General features: G+C 42.6%; 1 protein-coding gene across 1 annotated transcript in view; it reads left to right on the forward strand.

Moving 5' to 3' along the window:
• The first annotated feature begins 19,227 nt into the window (after positions 1 to 19,227).
• The window catches only part of GRTP1 (growth hormone regulated TBC protein 1), a 33,206-nt gene continuing 25,631 nt past the window's right edge, over positions 19,228 to 26,802 (forward strand). Inside the window, exons 1-2 of the mRNA XM_066621674.1 lie at positions 19,228 to 19,449; positions 23,104 to 23,255. Coding sequence (XP_066477771.1) covers positions 19,391 to 19,449; positions 23,104 to 23,255 — 211 coding nt within the window. The 5' untranslated portion in view covers positions 19,228 to 19,390. The remainder of the gene's footprint in view (positions 19,450 to 23,103; positions 23,256 to 26,802) is intronic.

The raw sequence follows: 26,802 nt of genomic DNA on the forward strand, positions 1-26,802 counted from the left end.
GTTCTATCTTTCAAGAACCACAACATTCCAGATGTTTCTCTCTGATCTGGTTCCACATTCTGGCCTCCATCCTCCCACACTCAGAGCAGATGGAATAACTCGGCTCAGCTTGTCAGCTGCTTCAAGGTAGCCTCGAACTGGCGACCTGCGGATGTTATCTTCAGGCAAACGGAGGCTCTACCCTCTAGACCAGACCTCCTGCCTGATACCTCATTCATATACACTAAATAAATGGTATTCCTATCCAACTTTCCAGCACCAATGCAGCCTCAAGGTAAGGGAACAAATGTTCCCTTAAATTGAGGAAGCCTCCATGACTCTCCTGCACCACAGCATGCAGTACACATCCAATTGGAACAGCTGCATCTGTGCTGGAAAGTTGGATAGGATTGGGCTCTCAACAAACAAAGAGATTTGTGGTATCTTAAAGGCAAACATAACATTCAAAAAATAATTCTTTTTTGGCTTGGTTTTATGTATCTATCTATCAATCAATCAATCAATCAGACAAATATAGCATTCTATGTTTTTACTGCTGCAATTTAACACAGCTACCCCTTGGCAATTGTTACTAATTGAGAGGGGTGTTTGTTTCTGGTGAGTACAGCCTTACTGCACACAATGGGCTTACTTCTGAGTAAAATAACACCAGTTTCAGACCCCTCTAAATTGAGCATTGGGCTAACCCATCTTTACAGAGATCTCATCTGTATGGGGGGAAAACTCCAACTGATATGGGAAACCAGTTAACATTTGTCATTCAAGGTGGCTAGTGATGCTACTTAGAACAGGGATTCCTGATAGCTAAGGTTGTTTTTCTGAATTACAATGGGAGGTGCACTTTAACTTTACATCCCAAAAGATTTACTTTGCAAGTGAGCAAATTCACAGACCAGAGAGGATCCCATCCCATAAATGTTTCTTGCTTCTCTTTACCCATTGAGGATTGATTATTCTGTCACATCAATTGTGCAAGACCCAGAGGACAGCCTTCATTGAAGGCTGGTAATTCTTGTTGTGAGTCTGTATTGGGAAGGACTGAGTGATCCAACCAAACCTTCTGCAGAAATGTGGCAGAATTACCAATCACCAATGGGAGGTGATTTGAAAGGGACTCGGGCAGAAGGGATGCCAAGATGTAGACTCTAGAGTTAGGTGATTTGGCCTCCATCTTTTACTTATGTAACTGATTTAGGGTCCAGTTCTATCCAACTTTCCAGTGCCAGTGCAGCTGTAATGCAGCTCCAAGGAAAGGGAATAAACATTCCCTTATCCAGAAGAGGCCTCTGTGACTGCCCCTCCCCCACAGTATTGAGTGCATTCACTGGCTGCATCAGTGCTGAAAAGTTGAATAGGATTGGGACCTTAATTTCTCATTGCACTTGAGAAGTTATCTCATAGCACAATTTGGGAAAGATTGTGTCATAATTTGTACAAAATCAAATGCAAGCTTCCCATGGCCATGTGGAGGAGAAGCACTGCATTCTTTTGAATTTGCAAGATTTTGTAGTAACTTTTGAAGTTTGTTCTGTCTCAAATGGTGAGACAATGCCCACTTCATGACCCTTGACCAAAGTGACAGAGCAGTTACATACGATAGCTTGGCCAGACAGAGCAGAGACACCAAAAATGTGATATGGAACATACTGTTCTTGGAACATCAAAGAAGGTGTCAGTTTTACATTCTTTTTGGAAGTCATAGGATTAGCAGGTCTTCTTGGCATCAGAAGGAAAAGGCACCTTCCTCCATTGCTCACCTCATAAACACAGGCTTAATCTAAATCAGGATAGCCTTAGGACTTGTTCAGTGTCAAGATGCAGCCCTGGAACAGATCAAGAAGGGTGTTGATTCATTCAGTTAGCTTCATTTGAAGGGCAACTTCCCACTACTGGCAAGGAAAAGAAAAAGTCTTAATTTTTGGCTGCCCTATTTTTTATTGTTTTTTAATAAAAAGAATGAAACATTCACATATATAAATAAAAATAGTCAACTAAGATCTGCAGTTATACATTATATCACATATATCATTCTGTCCTTGCTTTGTAAAGGTTTTCCTAACAAATGTTTATAAGGAAAGCAAAATTATCTATTGCATTTGTATCCCACCCTTCCTCAAGGAGCACCAATAGAGGAAAAGATTCTAATTAGTACTTGAGAAATCTTGCTTATCTTCAGGACTGCTCTGTAAGGCAGATTCGGGTAAGAAAACATTATTTTCTCAGTGCCACCCAGTGGGGATTTCAACCTCAATCTCTTGGTTCAAGGACAATGTGCTGTCCACTATGCTACGTTTATTTCAGTGTTGAAGTTACTTTGTTTATGGCTTGAACCTCTTGCTTTTAAGACCCACAGAAACTGCAACAGATACCAATGGGTATTATTAAGAGTCATTCCCTTGTTTGCTACTTCCTGGAAACATCCATCATGGGGTAATGTGCCATCTTGTGGCTTAATCTGTGTATGGCAGAAGGTAAATGAATAGTGACATCAAACATAGGTTGAGGTGACTAATCATTGGCTGCAATGACACATTCAGGGACAAAAAGCCCTTTGGAGGCCAGGGAGGACTTTGGATGGGAAAATGGCAGCAGCGCAAAGAGTAAAAGTCTTCTCTCACTTGCTGTGTGGTCCTGATTTGGATCAACCCACCTTCCCCAATTGCTGCTACTTAAAAACAAACCCATGTCAGCATCATAATGGACCACCTTGAACTGCTTGTAAGGGAAGGCAGATTATGCATCATAAATTATTTGCATCTTCTTTTACCTGTGTAAAAGCTATGACATGTCTGCTGTAAATAATGCTTTTCACTGACATGTTTGGTTTAGTTCGAATCAGTGCTGCACTGCTTCATGGTACCTTTAGTCTTCAAGAACTTCCAGACCAGCTCTTTGTAGCACCAGGCAGTTGCTGATTTTCTGCTTGCATTCACATACAGAATTGAAACACCCCTTCCACATAGCAGACAAAGCAGACTTACCCTCCCCCCTTTTACCCATCAGCAACATTTCTGCTGATGTTTGCTATATTTTTATGTGGATACAGCCCACATTGCAGTCATTGCACTGCTAAACTACCGTTCTCATTATTAATGGATTTCCCCGGTTAATGAATTTTAACAACAGGGAAAGTATGGGTGGACAACAGATGGATGATGATGTTGTGGGGACCATCTGTAAATGCGAAGGGTGACATCCTGGACTAGTGTTCCCCACATTGGGAGCTTCCTCCACAAACAGAAGTTCCCTCTATGAATGGAAGTATTCTGCTTGCAGAAGGGGTCCATGCACAAGAGGAAGAGGTCCTTGCATGAGTGCAAAACTCCTTCCATTCACAGGCGTGAGAGTAGCTCCTGACAGCGGAAATGCTAGTCAGGATGTCACCCAGGTAAACAGTGATTCACAACCCAGATCAGACCCCCGCTTGGAAGTGCCCACAGGTCTAGTTCTCCTAGGAATGTTCATCTTTACATCCACACAACCATTGGAGTTGCCAACTCTGACTGAAGATGTTCTGAGACTTTTTCCAGCATGATGGAAATTCACTGTTAAACCCTCCAGGGTTACTTTCAAAAGTCTTCCTGAAATTGATGCTGATTCCTGGAGACTTGGTCACAAACACACTCATGAACAACAGCAAATAACTAGCTTAATCCAAACTCAACCAGCTAGAGTGAAATATTTAAGACCCATTGATTTTAATGGGTGCATAATATGTTTCACAATCTCTCCCAATCTGATATCATGTTTTGATATCAGTGGTACTGTATATTAAAAACTGCTTATCTTTAAATGAATGGATCCCTTGGCTTTTTTGACATCTGTTTTTGCAGTATCATTTTTTGCCTCTAGGTGGTGCATTTTCATTTGCAAAGCTGAAGTTTTAGGAACAGAGAAAGCATCACTGGTTAACTTTCTTAGAATATTTGCTTAAATAATGATTCATTTCTTATGCTTCTAAAAAGCTGTCATCTCCCATAATCCATCATGAACCAATCAACTAGGTGTAACTAGTCACACATGTGTGTGAAGTATTAAAACTTTTTCAGTGGAGAACTTCTCAGTAAAAATCAATTCTGAAAGATACAGTAATTCTAAATCAAATTGATTGGGCTTATGGTAACAGCAGGAGCTGGAACATGCTATAGTGCCTGAAGCATTATGGCCCATGTTGCCTGGATACCCGGTGTGTGAGGGTGGAGGTCGTTTGCATGAGACAGTACGAAATATGTATGTATTGGACCTATTGAGGAAGGACAGTATAAGAACCCATTCAATTAAAAAATCCCATATAAATATGCAGTCTCACTTTCCTTTCTGAAGACTGATGTTTCTCTATCTTGTAACTAGGTTTAGAGTTGGTTTCTGTTCCATCTTGAAATATCAATATATACTGATGGTTGGATGCTTGTGTTTGAGTGAGTGAAAAGACACACTAACCAGTGCTGAGTGAGATGCATTTTCCCAATAATTATGTTTATGAAACAAAGCAACAAAAACTGTTTTCTCTATGCTAAGCAATTGAGAATCTGCAAAGCAACAGAAACAATTGTTCCTGAAATCAGGTAGTAAAACTGGAAGGAGAGCACTTAAAATATAATAAATTTGTGGGGTAGAAATCTTTATTACATTCATATCACACCCTTCCTCTGCGGAGCTCAGGTTCTGGGAAGCTGCGATTCTCCCCTCCAACTTAGCCGTTGCAACAATCCTGTGAGGTAGGTTAGGCTAGCGGATAGTGACAGGCCCAAGGTCACCCACTGAGCTTCCTAACCGAGTAGGGATTTAAAATCCGGTCTCCTGGGTCTACTCTAATAACTACACCACTCTGAATGCAGTAATGATTCATGATGCCACCATGGGGATGCTATGATGAAAACCAGTGTCAGTAACTGAAACGTTGAGTGGAAAGATACAGACCCAAATCCACACTGAACCATGAAGCTCATTGCGCAGCCTTGAGCCAGTCTACCTTCTCTCAAAGGGTTGGTAGGAGAACAAAATGAGGGAGGTATTGTGTATCCCTGGGTGAGCCATCCATCCATGGATAGAATTTATTTACTGCGTTTTTATGCAAATGGACTCCCTCCTGGGGCACACAGCAAGCTACAAACATCCAGTGGGTTTCAAACCACCTTCCTTTTCCAGAGGCAGGTCTTCCACATTATCAGCCACTCCATAACTTGGGGAAACAGCACAGTCAGCCCCTTTACTGAGCTGACACCAGAAGCTGAAAGGAAGAAACCTCGAGGCAGGCATGCAAGCCTTTGCGTTTATTCTCAAGAGGCTCTTTGGTTCATGGATTACATACTTTTAAGAGCACAAGCTCTGTTTCATGTTAATAATTACCACACACTGCAAAGTAAGAAGAAACAGTTTCACGATAGGAAACTAGCAGTAAAGAAAGCCAGCAAATGACTGAATTCCTCCTTTTGGCAATTCTGTGTTCAAAGCCACCTAGCACAGGGCAGCTGGACATGGCAATACCACTGTGACAATCAAGACGACCCTCCCTTATGGGCCATGTAATCTATTTATTGCCCTTAGGGTAATCAAGTGGCCATAAACCCATATAACCACCCGGCACCCCTCAGGTCTTTCCAATTCCAGTTACCAATTGCTCTTTAACCATAGAGCTTTCAATCCTGGTAGCCAGGCCAAATTTGGAGAACCCTCCCCTGAACCAAGCTCCAGCCTGAGCCCCCTTGGACTCGGCTTGAACCTCAGAGCAGGCTCCTAATACTGGATCTCCAGGTTCCACCCAGTCACACTGGATTAACTCCCACAACCAGTCCCCTTTGCTGCACCAGTCCCGATAGTCCAGTCAGTTGTAATAGATAGGATTTATTGAATATAGGTTTAAAGAATAGTATACAGACAGCACTGCATCAGTCAAGGTTTTTAGAATTTAGAATAGACCAATACAATACAACACTCAGCACTAATAAAACAATAAAAAGATAACTCCTAACTCTAACTATCACTCACCAAAGTCTTAGATTTCCAAAGTCCAGTCTAACCCACCTTGCTGCAGTCAAGTTGCATCACTTTTGCCAGAATGGTCAAAGCTCAGGCCCCCTTAGCCAGAGGCAAAGCAAGAACAAAGAAAAGCTCTTTCCCCTCACCTTTATAGGTCTCCTGACCCATCCACCAATCAGAACTTGGTTCCAGCCTAACATTCTAGGGGTGGATGTGCCACAAGCCTTCTTACTCATGGTGGAATTCCCCCTCCCAACCTGAGAAGTTCACAGCTGTACCCTGTTGTTAATCAAGTTGGTCTTGGAGCCTACTTGGTAGTTTGGTACAGTACCTGAGGGCCCTGTGAAGTGGCCTCCTCCACAGTTCTCTCAGGCCTGGCATGCACTAATTAGAAGTTGGTTACAGATGGGGCCTTGTACTTGGGCCTAACAACGTGGCTAGAAGCAGAAACTTTCCTTGTTCCGATGTTACCTGGTCATTGATATTCACTTTTCTGTCACAACCGCCACATCCCAGTTGTCTCTTCCAGATGGTTAAAAGTTAGTGCTGAGATGATGCCTCTAAAAATAACCCTTTTATACATACAGCCTCTAGAATATTGATTCAATTATTGAGCTCTACTGCTTTCTTTGAAAGCATGTTCTGTGATCTCTGAGCCATAATGCCGACTTCATGTTGAATGTGCCCCCAGCAAGTCAGAAGAGAATCAGAGTGCCCAGCGGAACTGCAGGCTGAAGAAGAAGGGGGGGAGGCTGCCACAACTCCAGATCAGTTCTGACCTCCTATTTGGTGCTTATGAAGCACCAAGTAGGCAGGGAGAGGAGATCTGGAGACTGCTTGCTTCCTTTTACAAAGAGTTTGCTTACAAAGAGTGTGGTGCACAGACTCCCTGCTTTGCGGCACTTCTGTTTGTAGCAAGCAGGAGCTATGTATGCTGGCTGCACATCATGCTCTTTAAAGGGAAGGTGCCATGCCTGCCCATTTGCTCTTCATTGGGGGTGTGTGTGCATGTCTAGGGGTGGCTCAGGCAGAACAGGGGTATGTGCCACCTCTGCCACCAACTTGCTTGTAATCATTCCTTCCCTTGCAATAGTTTCACTCCCATCATCTTTCTCTGAAATTCTCACTCAGTACTGCTTTCTTCAACTAAGTATTCATTCAGTGACACATTTTGTATAACATACAAATGGTTGATAAACTGTTAATTTTTTAAAAGGAGTAAAATACCAAGTAAATTTCGGTCTTAAGCCTCACCAGTGGGGCTGTTCTTATGTTCTTAAATGCAAATAATTAAGGTTAATAGCAAATACTAGTAATTAACTCACAAATTAAAGTACACAGATACAGGGTGGAAAGAGCTGCAAATAAGGTACTCAGATACAAAATACAATCATTACTCCTCTGTAAGCATTCCCTTCAGATTGGTCTTCCAGCATGTGTCTTACAAATACCTTCTCCAGATTCTTATAATTCAGTCATGAAATTCCTTTCCAGTGCTGTTTGCTTCCACCATACTGGATTAACCAGTATGACTGGTTGCTCATGCATAAGCTAACACAACACCGAACTACATCATCTCCTTTTCCCAGTGTGAAAAGGTAACTCTTGAGCAGTAATCATTAAATGATGCAGATGAAGAACTCCCACACATTTATAATATTATATAAATCTACTACCATGAGTTCATTTCAACAACAGTCAGCATTCTAGGCAGAGAGTGTATTTCTCCTATATTCAGTCCAGCACCTAGCAGGGGAAAAAAGTTTATAATAGTACTGTTCCACATACACACAATCACAGTGTTTTAAGACAGCCATGATGCTCAAGGGTACAACAAGGATAGTAAAGATTTGTAATTCACAGGAACCATTATGTGCCAGGACACTAGCCCATTCCACGACAGTAGCATAGCTAGAATATACTGCAGGTGCAGCAACCTGCTATGTAAGTAGCCTCTCCACGGGAGCTGTTCCAGGCAGCTACAGCAATGTGCAGGTGCTCACTGAACCAAACCATGTGCATCTCCTGCACATTGCCATCAATGCCTGGAATGGCTCCAACAGCAAATGGGTGGGGCCACTTAACACAGTGCACTACCGTGCTTATTGTTTTGCCCTCCTCTAGCTAAGCTACTGCTCCATGATCATAACAATAAGCCTCTCTCTCAGTTTGCATAACTGGTAGTTATGCATAATGAAATTCTTCCCCTACACAAAGGTCCAGGACCCTAAAGTTGAAAGACTGGCCACTCCTGAATTAGGAGAAGCTGTAAAAGTTTCATCTCTAACTACTTTCTTAGAAGTAGGAAGAACCTAGAGATTTGCTCAGAACCTGGAAATTGAGAGAAGGTAAGAACATAAGAACAGCCCCACTGGATCAGGCCATAGGCCCATCTTGTCCAGCTTCCTGTATCTCACAGTGGCCCACCAAATGCCCCAGGGAGCACACCAGATAACAAGAGATCTCATTCTGGTGCCCTCCCTTGCATCTGGCATTCCGACATAGCCCATTTCTAAAATCAGGAGGTTGCACATGTACATCATGTAGTCAGGTGTGAAACAAACATAACCAACACTAGCATGCTAGAATTTTTTTTTAAAATCAGGAACATTATATATAAAATGGCAAGAGGCAATCTGGTTTTGTGAAAAGGATATGATTAATCCCTTCATAGGCATATCTGTAATTATCTAACGTAAAAAGGATATGCTGGTGATTAAGCCTGATCGTTATGGAATAGGATGTTGTTTCCTGCAGAAGCAAGGTGGGGTTCCTGAAGTGCCTTGCCTCATCTTCAGCACAAAGAGAATTGAAACAGAACAAAGGATTCAGTAATTCACCTGCACGTAAACCACAGAGTTTAGAGATAGAGGAAAACTCTATTGAAAGGCTCTCTCTGCCATAATATGTTACACTATTTAGAATAATGCTCCACATTATTGGGTACAAAACATTGGTCTGAGTTTTTTTTTCCCCCCCTTCCATTTTTGAATAGCTGGGGGTGGCAAAAAGCACAGGAAAAACCATGTGGGGCAGGGGCTCCCACCATGATTCTGACCCCATTTCATGTCTCGTCCACGTACACTATTAAAAAAGGTAAAGGAACAACACCCTGGACCAATTTACTCATTCCTGGTAATGTGTCATTTGACCCTTACAATGCAATCTGAAGTGTGCTTACTCAGAAGTAGTCCTGGGAATGGTGAGTGATGTATTTGCTTCATATAGGCAACAGCAGAAAGGTGTTAACAGTCTTGCTACACCCAAACTTGTCATGGGGGAAGGGGCCTCTTTGCCTCACCCCTAGAAGGCTTGAGATGGTGAGAAATCCTGGACCGATTGCAGGAAAAACAGAAGAATTTTTTTGGAATATGTGTACTGTAGATCATACAGATGCAGTGACAATCTCCTCATCTTCTGCCTCCACCAAACTTTGGGGGGGGGGGGAACTGCTATATTTTAATTTACTTTCGTTGCATAGGAGTCTTAGGGCACAATAGTAACCAGGTCTACTCAGAAGTAAGTCCAATTTTGTTCAATAGGGCTTACTCTCAGGATAGTGTGGTTAGGATTGCAGCTATAGGGTATGGTTGATATTCCAGGTTGTTCTACATTCTAAAGCACAGTGTAACTTCAACAATATATTCCACGGCATACAGGACATTTTGATTCTTGAGCCTATAAGTCACATGGAGATAAAACTATAAAATGAAATCCAAAGTTTTTTCAGTGACAGCTTTCAACTTGCTTTACAGTACAATCCTAAGGAAGCCTTTTGGGTTCAATAGGGCTATCTCCCAGGTAAGTGTTCAGAGAACTGCAATGTTAGCCATTTGGGCTCACAGAAACTTTTCACGACACAACAAAGCCTTACATTATACTGGTACGCCTTTATCTAGCATGAAATTAAAAACAGGCATGTTCCAGACAAAATAAAACACTTTTGAGCCTCAATGAATTCAATAGGAAGTTCAAGAACATAATTAATTTTACCACCCACCCCTAAATAAACACAAGAGAAATGCTTCTGGATTATAATTGGGCCACATTTATTCAATCAATGCCAATCAACAACCCTGCAGTGGGTCATGTCTACCAAATGTTCTTCCCCACTTTAGTGCAGACACCTACCCTGGAGGAGGAGGCAGGAAGCAAATGAATTCCTCCTTTGAGCATTCCCACCCTGACTCAAAGCTGGGAGTTGTCTGCTGATGATCCCTCTTTTGAAGTCAACTTTACAATCCAAGCCCAAGTAGTTACCAGCCAGGATCTCTGAGCTAGACAGCCTCTGGAAAGTGGTACTGGTTACCTCACTGACTCTTGCTTACCTCAGGGTGCACACCAAAATTCTCTACTGTTATGGCCCAATCCTATCTTTCCCTGCTGGCGCAGCCACACCAAAAACAGGTGTGCTGTATCCAGTGGGGGGTAGCAATTAATAAGGCTTCAGAAGTAGAAAGGGATTTAAATCCCCTTACACTTCTGTAAGCCTTCTGGTCCACAATGGGTGTCCTTGGACCTGTGCTAGCAATTTTGCTAGTGCAAGTCCAAAAACAGAAAGGGTGTGGGGAAGGTGCAGAAAAGGGAATAGGATCCAGTGCCTGCCATCGTTGCAGGATTCACTCCCTCCTGCAGCCTCCCTGCCCTCGTTAAATATTAGATCTTATCAATGAAGACAGTCATAATTAAAAAGCCACCAGATATCACATATCAGCTATCACAAATAGTTCATGAAGGTTTCTGAGGTCCTTATTCATTCTGACATATACTATGGATCACCAACTCCTTGAGACAGGAAGATAAATAAATCATTGTTCACAAACTAGCATTTCTGGAACTGCTTCACTACACTAGGTGACACTTCAGTATCATGTCATGTCGGCATCCTTCAGTCTCGGAAGACTATGGTATCGCACTCTGAATAGTGTAGTGTTCTAGAACAGAGCGTCCTCTCCAGTGCGTGAAGCCTGGGTAAAGTAGATATGGAGGATAGACTGTTACCCATGCAACAAATCCCCCCTCTCCATGTTACTGAAATGGTCCAATGGAAAGGCAGAAGCCAATAAGGTTGGTTCCAGCGACGTCGCAGGAGTTGCCAGAACATAACTGTGTTCAGCCATGAACTGCCTCAGGGACTCCGGCTCCGGATTTTGCCTCGAGGTTGACTCCTGAAGCCTTTTCCATAACTGGATGTAGCCACAAGGCAGTGGAGGTTTGGGATCAGAGTTTTCCTTCTCTCAGATGAGCTGCCTTCCCAGGCTAACGAGTCCCATCTACCCGGTGGCTGTTCAGTCGCCTCTTACAACAAGTACAGCCAAACTGAGGGCCTATTCTTATCCCCAGCCCTCAGGGGAAACCACTTCAGTATACTAGTATACTATTATACTAAACTGCTACAGTATACTAGGTATAGTAGGTGACACTATACCTGTGACTATATCTGTTTCTTACAGGACTCTTAGCCCTGAAGCTCACAGGGGTCAACTATCTTAAGAGGCTGTTGCAAGAATAAAATCAGACAATGTTTATGTAAATTATCCCAACATCTGGAGTGAAAAGTACAAATATGACCCAGTAAAATAAAGTACAGTACTAGCAGTAGAAATTGCCCTAATTTCCACAGACCCATTGTTTTTTGTCAGTTTTTAATCACATCTCCAAGTCACAACTCACAATAGGTTTCAGGATTAGCTCAACATATCAGCCCCACTGAAGATGAACTCAGGTTGTGGCCACTATGGACAAACAAATGGCTGTGTGAATCAGTAATGAAACCATACCACATTAAGGACACAATCCTGTCCAGCACTGGAAGAGGCATGCGCTGTATCAAGCGCAGGACAGGGGTCAGAATTGGCTCAGCCAGAGGAAAGGGGAAATTTTTCCCCTTACCCCTGGGCAAGGTGCCCTGGCCCCTATGAGTCTCCTCAGACCCAAGTCACCTCCAGAGGCCGCTCCAAACTCCCTGCTGGATAAACATCCCAGCCCCGCCTCCAGCAACCCACCCTCCCCCCCACCCAGGAACGCCTCCCTCCCGCCACCTCCTCCCCACCCACCCCAAAGCCTTTGCTGACCAGCTGGGCCAACCCAAGACTTGCAGCACAAGCTACCAAGGTGTGCTCCTGAGGAGGTGCAAACAAGCTTTATGGCATGTTTGTGACCCTCCTGGGCCAGCTCAAGGGTCAGGTCCAAGCGCAGTTTAGGATTGCGCTGCAAGGATGTTATGTGGTTTTAACAGAAGCAGTTATATTATTCCTTTTTCTGTAACCATTTTTAATGGGCATGTTCCAGCTTCCTAAAGAAGAGTTATCATGAACATACTGAAAAGACATGGTTACAGAAAAGTTTCAGTAACCTTTACTCAGTTTGGGGGAGGGGTATTATTTTATTCAAAGTTGATGCAGGGAACAGGAAATCTTCTATCTGTCCTGAGACAGTCTGCAAACAAACAATGGTCCTTTCAGAGATCCAAGATCATGTGAAAAATATTGAATAACACTGCCTGCCTGGAAGCCTCTCTTCAAAGTTGGTCAATAAATTCTCACAAAAGTAGTGTCATTAGGTTATTGCTGGGAATAAAGAACTGGCACCATCATGTCTGAATTGCCCCTATAGTAAGTGTTTGTGTTAATTGCACAGCACATCCTCTTCCTGCTGTGGTTGATACTTTGATTTAAGTAAATTGTTTGCCTTGTACATAATATGCATAAATTCTGGTACAACAGAAGGGCGTTATTGTGCTATGTTCACTTTGGTCATCAAGACCTATTCATTTCCTTAAAGGTTTGCAAAACTTCATTTATTAAAAGGGTTAGGAAAATCTCCAGCTAAAGTCTGAGCTATTTCCCAAACAGGGAAAACTTTCTAAACAATAATAGATAATTTCATACAGAAAGTTGTATGTAGATTTAGAAATAGCACAACTCTGACTGCTTGTATTATTTTTTCTTTCTTTCAACTGTTTGAATAAAATAGTGGAACAAATGTATCTGTTAGGGTTCGACAACTGGAGACTCAAGGCCTAAATCTTGTCCCCTGAAAAGTACCAGCTTCTCTCCCCTCTCCCCACCACAGTTGCCAGGGCAAAGAGGGGCCCATGTGGTTTGTCAGCAATTCCTTTTAGGGAATAGAGAGATGGCACTGAACCAGCAGCCATCAGCTTGCCGTTGTTTCTCTGTGATTGGTGAGTTTTCTTTGTGGTGCTACTTGTTATCCATATGGGCAAGCTTCTGTATACAGAATTAGTGTCCATCATCACATGCCTTCACCAACAAAGCAAGCACTTGAAAGAAATGTAAGACATAATCTGATAAAACTGACAGCAGCAACATCTGTTCTCCATTTTTGAGAGATATCCTTGCCTTTAGCCATTTGCATTTCAAACTTTATAGTCCAAAGAGCAGAACTGGCCATGCTGATGCTAGTGGAGAAACCAGTGCCAATTGGCATTGGGCCTCAGCACTAGAAGGATGCACCATGGGAGCACTGGCTGGTAAGTTGCCCTGCTAAAGGGCAAAGAGGTGTTTCAGGGCAGGAGAAGGTTGAACTGGGCAGAGGGAGGACGGACCAAGGAAAGAATTATGCTGCCAAATCCTATGCCCCTTCCTGTGCCTGGAAGCCTAACACTGGCTTCCTTGGTTCTGCGCCCACTAAACTTTGCTGACCACGGAGTTCAACACAGGGTAAGGAAACCCTTACCCTAAGGAGACTGGTGGCTGCCCCAGCCCCACATGATACAGCAGTGGCTATTTCAGCGCTGCTGTATCACTGGGTGCTGCTGGGGCATAGGACTGGACTGTAGATGTTTCCTACTGAGGAGACTGCCTCCCGCAATATTACAGACATTTAGGTCATAACTGAAATATCTTTAATCAGCGCACCCAGGCTCTATAGAAGAGATAGTGCAGCCATCTTCTACTGTCCTTTTTAAAGAAGTGTGTGGTTTTATTATACCAGTTGTACAAGTATCCATGTAAAAATGATTTAAAATGATACATTAAAAGATTCTTTGGATCTTAACACATACATGAAATAATTCACATTGATAAAAATAAAAGAGTTTTGAAACTGAAGTAAATTAAACCATACGCTAATAATATCTCAGTGAAGTTAAACATGGCCACTTAGCTCCTTAAGGGATAAACAAGCAGCTGGTGAAAGAGCACACCAACTAAGGAAAAAACATCACATAACAACCAACAAACTTGACAAATCTTACCTGACAATTTTAGCCTTTTGAAATGTCTTCTGTGGAAAAGAAAAAAAAAAAACAAAAAACATTCTGTTACTAAATTTGGCCATTCAAGTTACATGTTACAATTTGTCTCCTGCCAGAACTTTGACCAAATAAATAAATCTGTGCATTTGCAACAGTCAATTGCAATATAAGTACTGTACCTTCCTAGTATAGGACAGGATTCAGTCCCTAGTTAAGCACCTTTAAGCATATTTATTTGAGAGAGATTTAAGCATGTGCTTAACTATGCCATTTAAATTGATGGGACTTTAAAGCTACAATCCTATGCACATGTACCTGGGAGTGAGTCAAATAAAAGGGTCTACTAAGTATTCATGCATGGGATTGCACTGTCAGGTGCTTAGCTTCACCTAGATCACACTTTAGCATGTACAATGTTGTACAAAAACTATAATACACAAAGTGGTCCTGTATATGTCTTAATTAAAACTAAAAGTTTTCATCCAAGAAAGACACATTTCAGAAGCAGTATAATTTGTAAGATTCTTTCTACACCAATAATCATACAAAGACAAAACAGATATTGGGATTTTAGAATCCCATGTTTGCAACTACTGTAATGGTACTGAGCTTGAAAATAAAAGCATGGAAGTTAGAATAAAATCATTTGTCTGGCTCTGCTTTTCCTTTTAAAAAAATGAGACTTCTTTGTGCAATAAATCTGTTTTATCATACAGATTATTCTGTAAGTGTGGGCCCCAGGCCTACACAGAGTTTAGGAATGCTTAACTTGCCCAAGAAGCTTAAGAGTTCTGCTTTTAGCATCAGTGAAATGTGTTGTTCAGAGGTCATCTAATTCAGACATAGGAAAATTCTTAAGCTACTTAAAAAAAGATCTTAGCTCTTATTGATCTTATCTGCTTCTTGATGAACCTAATCCTATGCAATTTGGGAGAGAATACCAGAGGTGGCACTTCCACAGTAAGGTCATGCACACAAAACAATGACAAAAGGTATGGCAGTAGCAGGGAATTTACCGTATGCAGTTTACTGTATTCAGAATCTGCCACCACTAGTGGGCCAGTGGTTCACAAAGCTTGTGTATTAGAAACATTTTTTACAGAAAGGCTGTATTTATTTTGAGGGAAGCTGTGTCTCTTTGTATAGTTCCCTTTTTAAGCATCTATTCCTAGGCACCATCCAAGTTCTATGTTTCAGAACTTTCAGGTTCAACCACTGAACACAAAACTATTCCTTTAATCAGTTCCAGGCAGTTGCCTCCCTCTACCTAAATTGTACACAGAAGTTCTGTGTTCAAATCCCAAGCCAGCCACAAGCTCACTTAAAAAATGGGAATTCCACAAACACATACACCAGTTATACCAGCACTCTATGGTTAAGCACCAAATTCAAATGAACTGTTGGTGTCTCTCTGTGTGTGGAGGATGTCATTATGTTCTGCCAATGGCTCAGTATCTTCTGTTCCTTCCCAGTTTCACTGACAAAGAGGGTCAGAGTCCCATGCATGGGCATCTAACAGCACACCTGTATCCTGAACTGTGATTAAGGAGACTGGGGCTGCAATCCTATATACATTTTCCTGGGAGTAAGCCCCATTGAACAGTGGAACTTACTTATGAGTCTACATGTACAGGATTTGGCCCGTAGTTAATTTTGGCAGTTAATTTAATTCAGAAATGTTAAAACTAGCAGCTCCTTGTGTGCCACCAGCACATCTACCAAAAGATGAAATTCCTTCTCTTTTCCTTGACAGCACCATTATAGCCTTGCATGCCTGAGATTTTCCAGAAAAAAAATTGAGATTTAGATGTGCACACAAATGCATGCCTTTGATCCCTGAGTTTTTGTTTTTTTACTGAAAGGCAACAGAAGGGTTTTTTTTTAATTTTAAGTACAAATAGCACACAGGGTACAGTATCATCAGAACAGGAACTGCTAGTGTAAACTCCTAAAGCACCTCACTCCAGTTTCAAGACAATTTTGCACACACCCCTCCTGCAGTATTTGTTAAATTCAAGCATCAAAATCATACATTTTTATGCACACCTAGTTTGAACCAAAGTTAAGACACTTCACTTTATCTTAGCACATCGGTTCTTGTCTTTAACCAAAAAAAATAAAATCAGAAAATGTAATTAGCAGCCAAAAATCCAAGTATAGTAAAACAGGCAAAAAAAAAAAGTGACAGAGGTGCAAGACTTTGGGAGAAGTATGGCGACACTTCTGTACTGTACCCACCTAACTGGGAGTAAGGACATTTAACTCAGTTAGACTTACATCTGAGTAGACATGCGTATGATTGTGCTGTAAGAATAGTTGCACAGAATACAGATGTACGGCCATTCTGACACATGCTCAGTCTGGCTACACTGTATACACATTACCCACGCTCAGGATAACGATGTCAGGGTACCTCCTTATCCTCTTCCCAACTGAAGATCACAAATGTCCTGCATTCTAAACTAAGAAACTCATCTGCTAGGCACAAATACATAGCAGGATGTGTAATATGAAGGATGCTCAACACCAGGATATAATGGATAAACAACTGCTCACACCCAAACAATCAGCACCGCATCATGAAGACACTCCCAGAATATAAACACCCAGTGAGAAAGTTTGACTTAAGAATTGCAGTGTTAGTCCTGGATGCAGGCCTTGGGAGCTTTGTCCATGGAAGCAGGCCTGCAGGTTCATGGGAATTAAAGGCTTCCCTAGTTAACAATATTCACAGATTCTGCCAGTGGTCTGCTCACATAACACCAGTGAAAAGGACTCAAGGGCAGTTATTTCCATAAAAAAGGACTAGGATTTTGCAGCCTGCCTTACTCATGGCAGCATCATTACAGGTAGATTACTCCTTATCTAAACATCTGAAATCTGGACACCTTGCTAGTGCTGCTCACAAGCAGCAAATGTTTTGTTGTAAGCAGTTTTCAGCAGGGAAGCCAGCAGGGATTTTTTTCAGTCACAGGTCACAGCACAATACATTTTGGGGCACAATTCAACACTAATCCAGCTGTTAAATTTTGTGCAGGCTCAGCACAGCAAGCCTGGAGGGATTTGCCCTGCACCTTGTGATAGAGGAAGCAGGCTGTGGTGTGACTCCTGGGGGTGCAAAAAGTGGCAAAGTGCAGAGCTGAGCACGAAGTGTGAATGCAGTGTGAATTCAAGGAGCGCTTGTGTGGTGTTTTCTGTAGTGTGAACACTAGAAGGTCTTGTGCTCATCCCCACATAAAGTATAGGTACAAGCTATAGGTTCTGTTCTCTGCTCTGTGGTGTGTACCTGTACAGACAATGCTGAAAAATGTCAGAGGCCAGCAGACACCCATATGAGTAATGGTGAAAAGAGCAAGAGGAAGCATTTCTCATTACATTTCCAAAATTCAGACACCTTCCCAAGAAGTCTGGATAAGGGATACTCAACCTCTACATAGTACTGTACTGTATTCTGCAATTACTGCTCCTTGATGTTACAGTGCTCAAGCAACTATTCATCTGAGATGCTTAGGAGTGCATGAACCGGTTCTGTTTAAAATTTGCAGGAAACCCTTGTGCAACAAGTAATGCTACATATATAATGATCCCCCAAACAGGTTTCCCAACAAGAAACCTGCAGGTAGGAACAGTGTCTTTTACAAACACTCAGTGCGATTCTATGCATGTCTACTCAGAAGTAAGAGTTCAGTAAGACATTCCCAGGTAAATCTGTACAGAATTGCAGCCTAAATGCACACTTCTGGCAAATCCTTCTGCAGAAGAGCCAGCTCTAAATAGTTTTATACTATAAACCCTGCTAACTGGGTAAGAGGCACTCTTTCAAGTGGGTGCTCCTCTTTTTAGCAGGGGGAGAGTAACTAGCCCACCTCATCCCAGCAGTGTCTTTTCTGGTGGCTGTCTACTGGTGTTCTTTTGCATCTTTTTAGATTGTGAGCCCTTTCGGGACCGGGAGCCATGAGTTATTTGATTTTTCTCTGTAAACTGCTTTGTGAACTTTTAGTTGAAAAGCAGTATATAAATACTGTTAATAAACACAGGGTAATAAAATACAGGGTACAGAACTGTTGGGCAGGGCGGGCACCTGGTGGGAGAAAGGCATGGTGCTTTGCCCTGAATAGGTAGGATGCTGGAAAGGGGGGGTGGCTGAGAGTCCAATCCTATCCAATATTCCAGAGCCTGAACAAGTGTTCTAATGGGGCGTGCACTGCATCCTGTGGTGGGAGCAGCCACAGATACCTCAAGGTACGGGAACATTTGTTCCCTTACCTCAGGGCTGCATTGCGGCTGCACCAGTGCTGGAACGTTGGATAGGATTGGGCCCTGGATCCATGAAAGCTGAGAGTCTTCCTTGGAGGGAGTAAGAGCCCAAGCCTGTGTCTGTCTACTCAGAAGTCAGTCCCATTATAGTCAATGGGGCTTACTCCCAGGAAAGCCTGAGGCTGCAATCCTAGCCATACTTTCCTGGGAGTAGGCGCCACTGACTATAATGGGGCTGACTTCTGAGTAGACAGACACAGGCTTGGGCTGGAAGTAACTCTGCACACGCTTGCAGGCCTTCCTTTCCTCTTGATTCCCACTCCACGTGTTGCAGCCAACATCCAGAACAGGTTGTTGGGCGCCTCCGCCCTGGTTCAGGCGCAGGGCCGCCCTCAGGAGCCTGGAGGGAGTTCCCTCCCCCAGCACCTGCCCTGTGGGCACAACAAGAAAGCAGAGGAGCTTTTCCTCGCTGGCGCAGAGGTGGCCTTGGGACGTGCGCGCGCAGGGAAGGCAGGCGGGCAGGCGCGAGCAGCAGGTTCAGCGGAGGCGGGGTGGGGACGGGTGGCGCCCTCTCCAGCTGCTCCGGCCAGCCAGGCTCCCTCGGGAGAAGTTGGCTCCGGCGGCGTCCTTCAGGAGGCGCACCATCCACTCGCCCGCGGGACGGCAAGGGGCCGCCTCTGGCCCGGCATGGGAGCAAGGCGTCTCCGCCACCTCTCGCGCGCCCTGCGAGGGCTGCACTTCTGAGCGCGTCCTGCTCCAGGGTTGCTCGGCCCCCGCGCTTTCCGTGCGCGACGCTGCTGGGGGGCTTCGCAGCGCCCTCGGAGGCGGCGAGGAGAGTAGGGAAGGCGCCCCCTCGACGGCGCGGGACTCTGACTGCTCTCCAAGCGGGGGAGCGCGAGCATTCTATGCTGGAGAAGTCCCGGGCAGTCTCTTTCCATGGAGGCGGAGGAGGAGCGGCGAGCGCAGCAGGAGGCGCGGGAGAGCAACGTCCACAGGTAACGCCGGCGCTCCTCGCCCTGCTGCTTGCTTCTCCTGCCGACCGAGCCTCTCTTGGGGGGGCGTCGTGACTCCTTCGGCTGTGCCCAGCGTGGGCTAGGCGGTCCCCAAGGAGGGTGCCGGTTGCTCACGGGCCGCGTGGAAGGAAACGCGGGGCACTCCTTGGCATGGGGCGGTAGGGCCGGACTGACCAGGTGCCATCACCCCAAAAGAGGACCAGGACCCCTAAATGTAGGACAGGACCACATAAAAGCTAAAAACCCTCACCTGCAGATTGCAGGGAGTCAATGTAAACAGGAGATGACTTATTATTAAACTTAAAACTTGATTGCATTGGATTTATTAGTTACAAGAAGGTTGCTGCCTGCTCGCAGGAAGAAGGAGGACATTGAAGTTCTTTTCCAGGACATGAGGCTATAAAAGAGGACATGTCCTGGGAAAAGAGGACATCTGGTCACCCTGGTGAGGGCGCAATTAGTGCAGCCCCTTTGCCCACCCCACTGGAGGGTTGTGTCGGATGTGCCTATTGAAGTTACAGCACCTGGAGTGCATCTCCTTTCATCACTTTGAACCCACAACTCAGCATTCATTCTTGCAAATGCCCTTCAGGTTTTAATTGAAATAGGATTCCTTGGAGAGGACAACATGGGTATTGGGGAGGTGAGATTTCGACCAGATTAGCAATCCCACTGAATGGTTGTCCCCCAAAATGAACAGAAACTTTTCCAAGTTAGTTTATTGAAAGTTTTAGTCCTCTTTCTCCTCTCTCCCTCACAGATCTTTTCTCATGATAAAAGCTGTGATTTTGCATGGATTGTAGTTTCAACTAAAAACACACCTTTGGAAGTTTCACTGAAAACAGTGCGATTTACTTCCTGATTTTTAAACCCATCCACTTTCAAAAACTAGTTTTGTTCTGTTCTTATCATTTTTATCCCACAATACTGTACTTCAAGGATTTCTGAAGTGAGGTTTCCTTGCTTTGGAAATGCTATTTATGATTTTCATCTTCCATGAACATTTGATACTGGCATGAACAAAGTTTAAAAAAAAAAAAGCAAAAGATGCAAACTCACTTTTGAAATAGGAGTATTTTTTATTTAGAGATTTTCCCCTCATATGCGTAAAGAATATGTCATTTGCTGGAGTATGTAACAGTATTTTGCTTGTTTTTTGTATGGGTCTGTTAAACAGATCTGACAATGTAATAAATACAGTGCTACTAAATATGTATACAGTACATGAGTACACAGAAGTTGGTGATCATTGGAGAATATGAAGAGGCTGTCTAGACATTTGTTATGGATTATTTGCAAATTCTTTGTTGTCATAAAGCATTGCTTTATCAATGGCACTTCTAGAGAGAGACAGATGAAACCTCAAGGAGGCCTAATCAGTATTTCCATCTTTGTGACCAGACAATGGCTAATGCTGTGTTCTTTCAGTAGTACATATCAAGTGACAAGGCCCTGTCAATATGGAAGAATTAAGCTTTTCCTGAACTATACCACTTCAGACCGTAGATGGAAACTGACATGATTGACTGCTTCCCTGCCAACAAGGCAGAAAGACCAAAGGAAAGTGTAAAAGCATGAAACTTACAGTGTACCACAATATGTGCTTTTTAAAGGGAACAGTAGGCATTGCCATATCAGTGGTACAGATTAAGAAAAAATGGATCCTGAGTACTACTACTACTACTATTCTTACCCTGAGTTCTTTTCTCTTGAACCTGTTCTCAGGGTTATTATAATTAGTGGTTTCCAACCTGTAACTCCCTGGAAAGCCATGGAAACCAGCCAGGGGAGCCAGGGAATCCTCACAAAAACCCTGCTGCCCTATACAATGCATAGGATTGTAGTCCTAATTGAAAGCTGCATCCAATGGCTCTGTAGGTGAAGGGAGCCACCAGTCAAAAAAGTTTGGGAACCACTGGTTATAATGCTTTCTTTTTCATAATCCAATGGTCTATGAAAGAGAGAAAATGTAACTTTTAAACTATGTAACCCAGACTTGGGACACTGGCTTTAAATGACAGCATATCTTGCTTACGCTTGTCTCTCTGTTGAGTAAAATTGGAATCTTATAACCTACTAACTTTAAAACTGTACAATGAATTTTTACCAAACCAACAGTGATTCCCAAACTGTGAGTGGGGACCCACCAGTGGGTTGCAACTGAATTTTTGGTGGGTTGCAAAACTGACACGCTGATGGCTAACAAGGAAAATGTATTGAGCCCTATGGAAACTGAGACAGAGTAGCATGTGCATGTTTTCTCATGAATAGGTGTCCATTCCTTGGTCCACTTTAAAGGGCAGGTCTAGTGGAATGCACCACCACCAGAATGGTCCCAGTCCAATGGACACAGACTCCAACAAACTTTCAGGAAGGAAGTCTTCCCCCGCCCAGGCTCACAGGGAAAATGTATAGAGCCCTATGAAAAGTGAAACTGAGCCGCACATGTGCATTTACTCATAAGTAGGTAACCGTGGCTTGGATTTTACTGAAGTCCAGGTGAAGGAGAATGCAAGGCCTCCAGAATGGTCCCAGTCCAATAAACCTTTTGTAAAGCTGGTTGGGTCCCGATAGTGTCATTTTAAAAAGTGGGTCCTGGTGCTAAAAAATTTGGGAACCACTGCCCTAGTAGATCTCTTGAATTTTTTGATGTAGTCCTCCAAAAAGGTTATCTTAAGGTATGTTGTTTACCAGCAAAAACAATGGTTGGAAGTGGTAAAAACCACTTCTCCAGACAACAGTTTTAAAGTTTTGTAGCTCAGCTATTTCTCTGAAATATGAAAGGTTTGTTTTATAAGGGATTGTTGTGCTTTATAAGGCTAGCAAGACCACTGAAAGTGATAAATCTCAGACTAATACAGGGAGCATAGTGCAACTTGTAGTAATAGAAGGCATTCTGAATCAGACCAAATGCTCTAGTACAGAATCCTGCTCCAAGAGTGGCTAGCCAAATGCTTTCAGGAAGCCCCCAAGCAGGGCATGAAGCAGTTCTTCTGTGCTATTCCCCCTCCCCCCCACCTATTTGTGAAGGTGCAGAGCCTGCAAATTTAGTTGTCTTGTTATCATGGCTAGTAGCATTTTGGCTTGTACGGCATTGCTAGAAATCATAGTTGCTCTTTTTTACATCACCTGATTCATTCGATCAGGATTATGCTAGGATAATGGAGGATTAGACGTTTTTGTCTGTCCAGGTTGATTTGAATACACTGACAGTCTTTGCCTTTTATTTAGGGAGGCTGGTGCCCCAGTACTGTACTTGCTACCATGTTTTCTTATGCACATACAGTGGTGGCCAGAATTGTGGATACCTAGAAGCAGGGTATAAGGAAACACATCATACCCAAGCTCCAGTGTGGAATGTATTAAATTCCAGTTTTCTGGAAGTGTCCAGTTGTTTGATAGATGTACTTAGGAATCAAGCTAATATATTTTAGCTGGAGACCTACCGAATGGTCTTCTAAACTTTCAAGATGGTGTATTAAAGCCCATCCTGGTAATTGATGGATCTTTTTCTTTCTTTCACTTTTAAGACTTCAGTCCTGTACAGACCTGACTGAAAGTCCCATTGAACTTATTGGGGCTTATTTTTCAGTAGACATGCATGCAAATTATGCAATAACTTGTTTTGTATTGTAGAGTGGATCCATATGGATTTGAAAGACCAGCAGACTTTGACTTTGCAACATATGAAGAATTCTTTTCTAAGTATCTAGTAATACTCACAAGAAGAGCAATTAAATGGTCCAAGCTCTTAAAGGGAAGCAACACTATTAAAAAAAGTTTAAAAGGTAAGATTCCAGTAAGTGTGTGTGATGGAGTTGGAGAACAGAAATATGAAAAATACTTGAATTAAAAGGTGTTTTTTGTGTTTTCATACTTCTCTTTAAAATTTCACTTGAAACATTCACAAGAGGTCTTTTTTACCTCTTGACAGAGTCTGCCCTCTCTTGTTCAGATTGTTTAATGCAAATCTTTTTCCCAAAGGACTTCCCCAGAACATATGACTAAAGTAATAGTGCTGAAGAGAAGTTTCAGTGGAGCTACCTCAAGATTTGGCAATGATGCACTGCTTGCATTCCTACGTAGATCATGTCCTTGAAAGAAATTAATTTAATTGGCATGCTACTCTCGAAGTCTTGTAACAGCAGTTATTTGTTGCAAACCCAGTACAGAATGGTGAACAGTCTTCCCTATGCCTAAAACATGCTATATTTGAAACCCACACTTTCAAAATACAAGTACTCATTAATGCAGACTTAAATGCTGAATTAATGTGTAGCTAGTGTGCTTCTTCGAAAGAGTACGATGTAGCTAAAGAGGAGGGGGTAAAACACAGTCTAAACATTTTATTCAAGCAACGTACAAATAAAAGAGTAAAGGTTAAGAATAAAAACTGAAAGTCCAGTTCTGTGTGTGTTACTCAGAAGTAAGTCTCATTGGGTTCAGTGAGGCTTACTCCCAAGTTAGTGTGCATACGATTGCACTGCAAATGTATGTTGGAGAGCTGTTTAAATCAAATGACTTTTGTGTGGAAATGAAATATAGTACACATATACAGAATTCTGGGTATTGTTTACACATAAGTATGATCCTCAAGGCACTGCTTGCTTCAGTCTCCAGTACAGTACTTAATTCAGAAGTCAGGTATTGAAATGCATGCTACCACTTAAGTTGTAATAGGTGTCCTGTGTGCATGTTTCATCCAAGATACTACATCTCACTCTCTATACCCCCACCTTGTTTGAAATGACTGGTATTAGCAGTGCTGTTCATAGTAGTTCCTCATTCAGCAGCTCCTGCCAGTACTCGGCTCTCAGTCCAACCACTTCTTAGTGAATTTATGAAGTGGTGTGAGAGTTTGGTATGGGAGCTGCATAAAGCAAAACTTGCTAGACAACATATGGTTCAAACATGAATGATCTCTGGATGATAGCTTTGAGCGTATTTACACTTTGGGGTGGCTTGCAGTTTCTGTTGTAAGAGATGTAGGACAAAGTTTGACTGTGGCTTTGACCTAAACTTAGCCCTAATCTTAAACCCTAAATTTGCACCCTAAACTGGTGTGAGTTAAGATTGCTATCTTCCTGTGATGTATTATAGCATCAGAATCCATGTTTTTGAATTGGAAAAGTATGATTCTTTTGTTGGGTATTACATATCCATTCAGCATGATGTCTAGGGTCTACAATACTTCTAGAGGACCTCAAAAATGTTTTTCTTTTAAATCTTTTTCTTTTAAAATTTTAAAATTTCTTTTATAAAACGAAGAACTTTTAGGGTTGAAGAAAATGTTTTGGTTTATTTCTTGCATCAGAAAAAAATAAAATGTTTAGGGCCCACAATTCTATTAAATTTTGTCTGAAATGGGAAAAAAATGCCATAATGCAGTTCTGGGTATTGCTACTTTTTGTGAAGAAAGCCGGTTGAGTTCACACCTTACTGTCTGCATCAGTGGTTCTCACACATTTAGCATTGGGACCCACTTTTTAGAATAAGAATCTCTCGAGACCCACCAGAAGTGATGTCATGACTGGAAGTAACATCAAGCAGGAACATTTTTAACAAACCTAGGCTGCAATCCTACCCACGCTTACCCAGGAGTAAATCCCATTTACTATCATTGTTAAAAGCATATACATAGAAGCCTGTTAAAGTACAGAGCTATAACATTTCCCCAAATGCAGTCACTTACCATGGTAGCATGAGGTCTAGTATATTAAAAATAAAATATTGAAATGATTGGGGACCCACCTGAAGATGGTTCCCTGAATGGGAACCAGAAGAGGACCATTTCCCTTTAAGGTGCAGAAATGGGTGCACTATAGTGATAGTGGCACCGTGGGGACCCAAGGGCCGGTATCCTTATCTGGTGGGGTCTCGGAGCCTTTGGGGAGGGTCTGGAAGGCTTGCAGCCCCTTCTGCATGTCTCCCCGCTGCTTGTAATTGCCCTGATCAGCGATCAGAGCCCACTTCTGGTTTTTGCAATCACTGATCAGAACGATTTCAAGCAGCAGGGAGGTGTACAAAGGGGGCTGCAAGCCTCCTGGGCCCTCCCCAATGCCAGTGCAACCCCCAGGTAAGAATACAAGCCCCTGGGTCCCTATCATGGTGTGGCAGGGCACCCCTTGCCCCAGTCCCTGCCCATGCAAACATGTAGTGTGGTCCTCAGGTCCAAGTAGGGCTTTGGGAACTGCTGTATTAGATGCTTTGGTACCATTTTCCTCATTTTTTTTAAAAAAAGTTACCAGCCCTGTGCCTCTGTGTAGATTCTAGCAAAACATTCTGGGAAAGCTTATAAAGTTTACTTTAGTTAATTAAAAACTTGAACTCATGAAATAGGGTAAGTTGAGAGAGAGCTTTTTTATTTTAACTCAACCTATTGATGGAAAAGGAAGTTTTTACTTTTCTCCATCACCATTTGAAGAATTAAAGATGGAATAGACCAAGTGTATTTCAAAGGCTCAAAACGATTACGGTGTTGTTGAGTTATGCAGTCGACTTCTTGTTCTTACTGATAGCTGTGAAATGAATGAATGGTTTCCAGAACACAAACTGACTCTTCCTCACAACTTGCTGATGGCTCTTTGCTGTCATAACAACAGCAGTGTTGAGGAATAATGAGTGTGCTTTCAGCTGCAGGGCTACTTTCCCCTTGCACTAGCTGCTAAAGTCATAAGGCTATCACTACTTGCAGCTTCTGCTTTAACTGTTTCCAGTTGGCTTTGCTTTTGGAATCAATAGCTGTGATGGAAAACTGCTGGCTGCAAAGGCAAAAGAGACATTAAGGGGAGAGAAATTCTCTATTTGCTTCTTGGGTGTAAATATCCATATATTGTAACATCCCAGGAAAAATGGGTCATCTTAAACTTTTTTCAAATGCATGTCCATCTTATTAGGAGGATTACCAATGAATATCTACTCCAAGTTCAGCAATTATAGTGAGGTTTCTATATTTCTAAAGCAACTTGTGCATTACAAAGTGTGGGTAAGAGACTGACTGACCTATGTAGATTACACCTTGTCTGAACATCCAAAAGCTGGGCTATTCTGAAATTTAGACATTTTTGTCCAGGACTTTAAAAAAACTTTCTGTAGTATGAACTCTAGAACGTCTTGTGCTCATTCCCATGTACAGTATAGCTACAGGCTGTAAGTTCTATTCCCTGTGCTCCAGTGTGTACCTGTATAGACATTGTGGAAAACTGTTAGAGGCCAGCAGACACCCATATGGGTAACAGTGAAAAGAGCAAGATATATAAATATAATGAGCATTTCTCATTATATTTATGCAATCATTGTAAAATCCAGACATATCTGAAATCCAGCACCTTTCCA

This window comes from Tiliqua scincoides, chromosome 3 (genome assembly GCF_035046505.1).
Source record: "Tiliqua scincoides isolate rTilSci1 chromosome 3, rTilSci1.hap2, whole genome shotgun sequence".
Lineage (NCBI taxonomy): Eukaryota > Metazoa > Chordata > Lepidosauria > Squamata > Scincidae > Tiliqua > Tiliqua scincoides.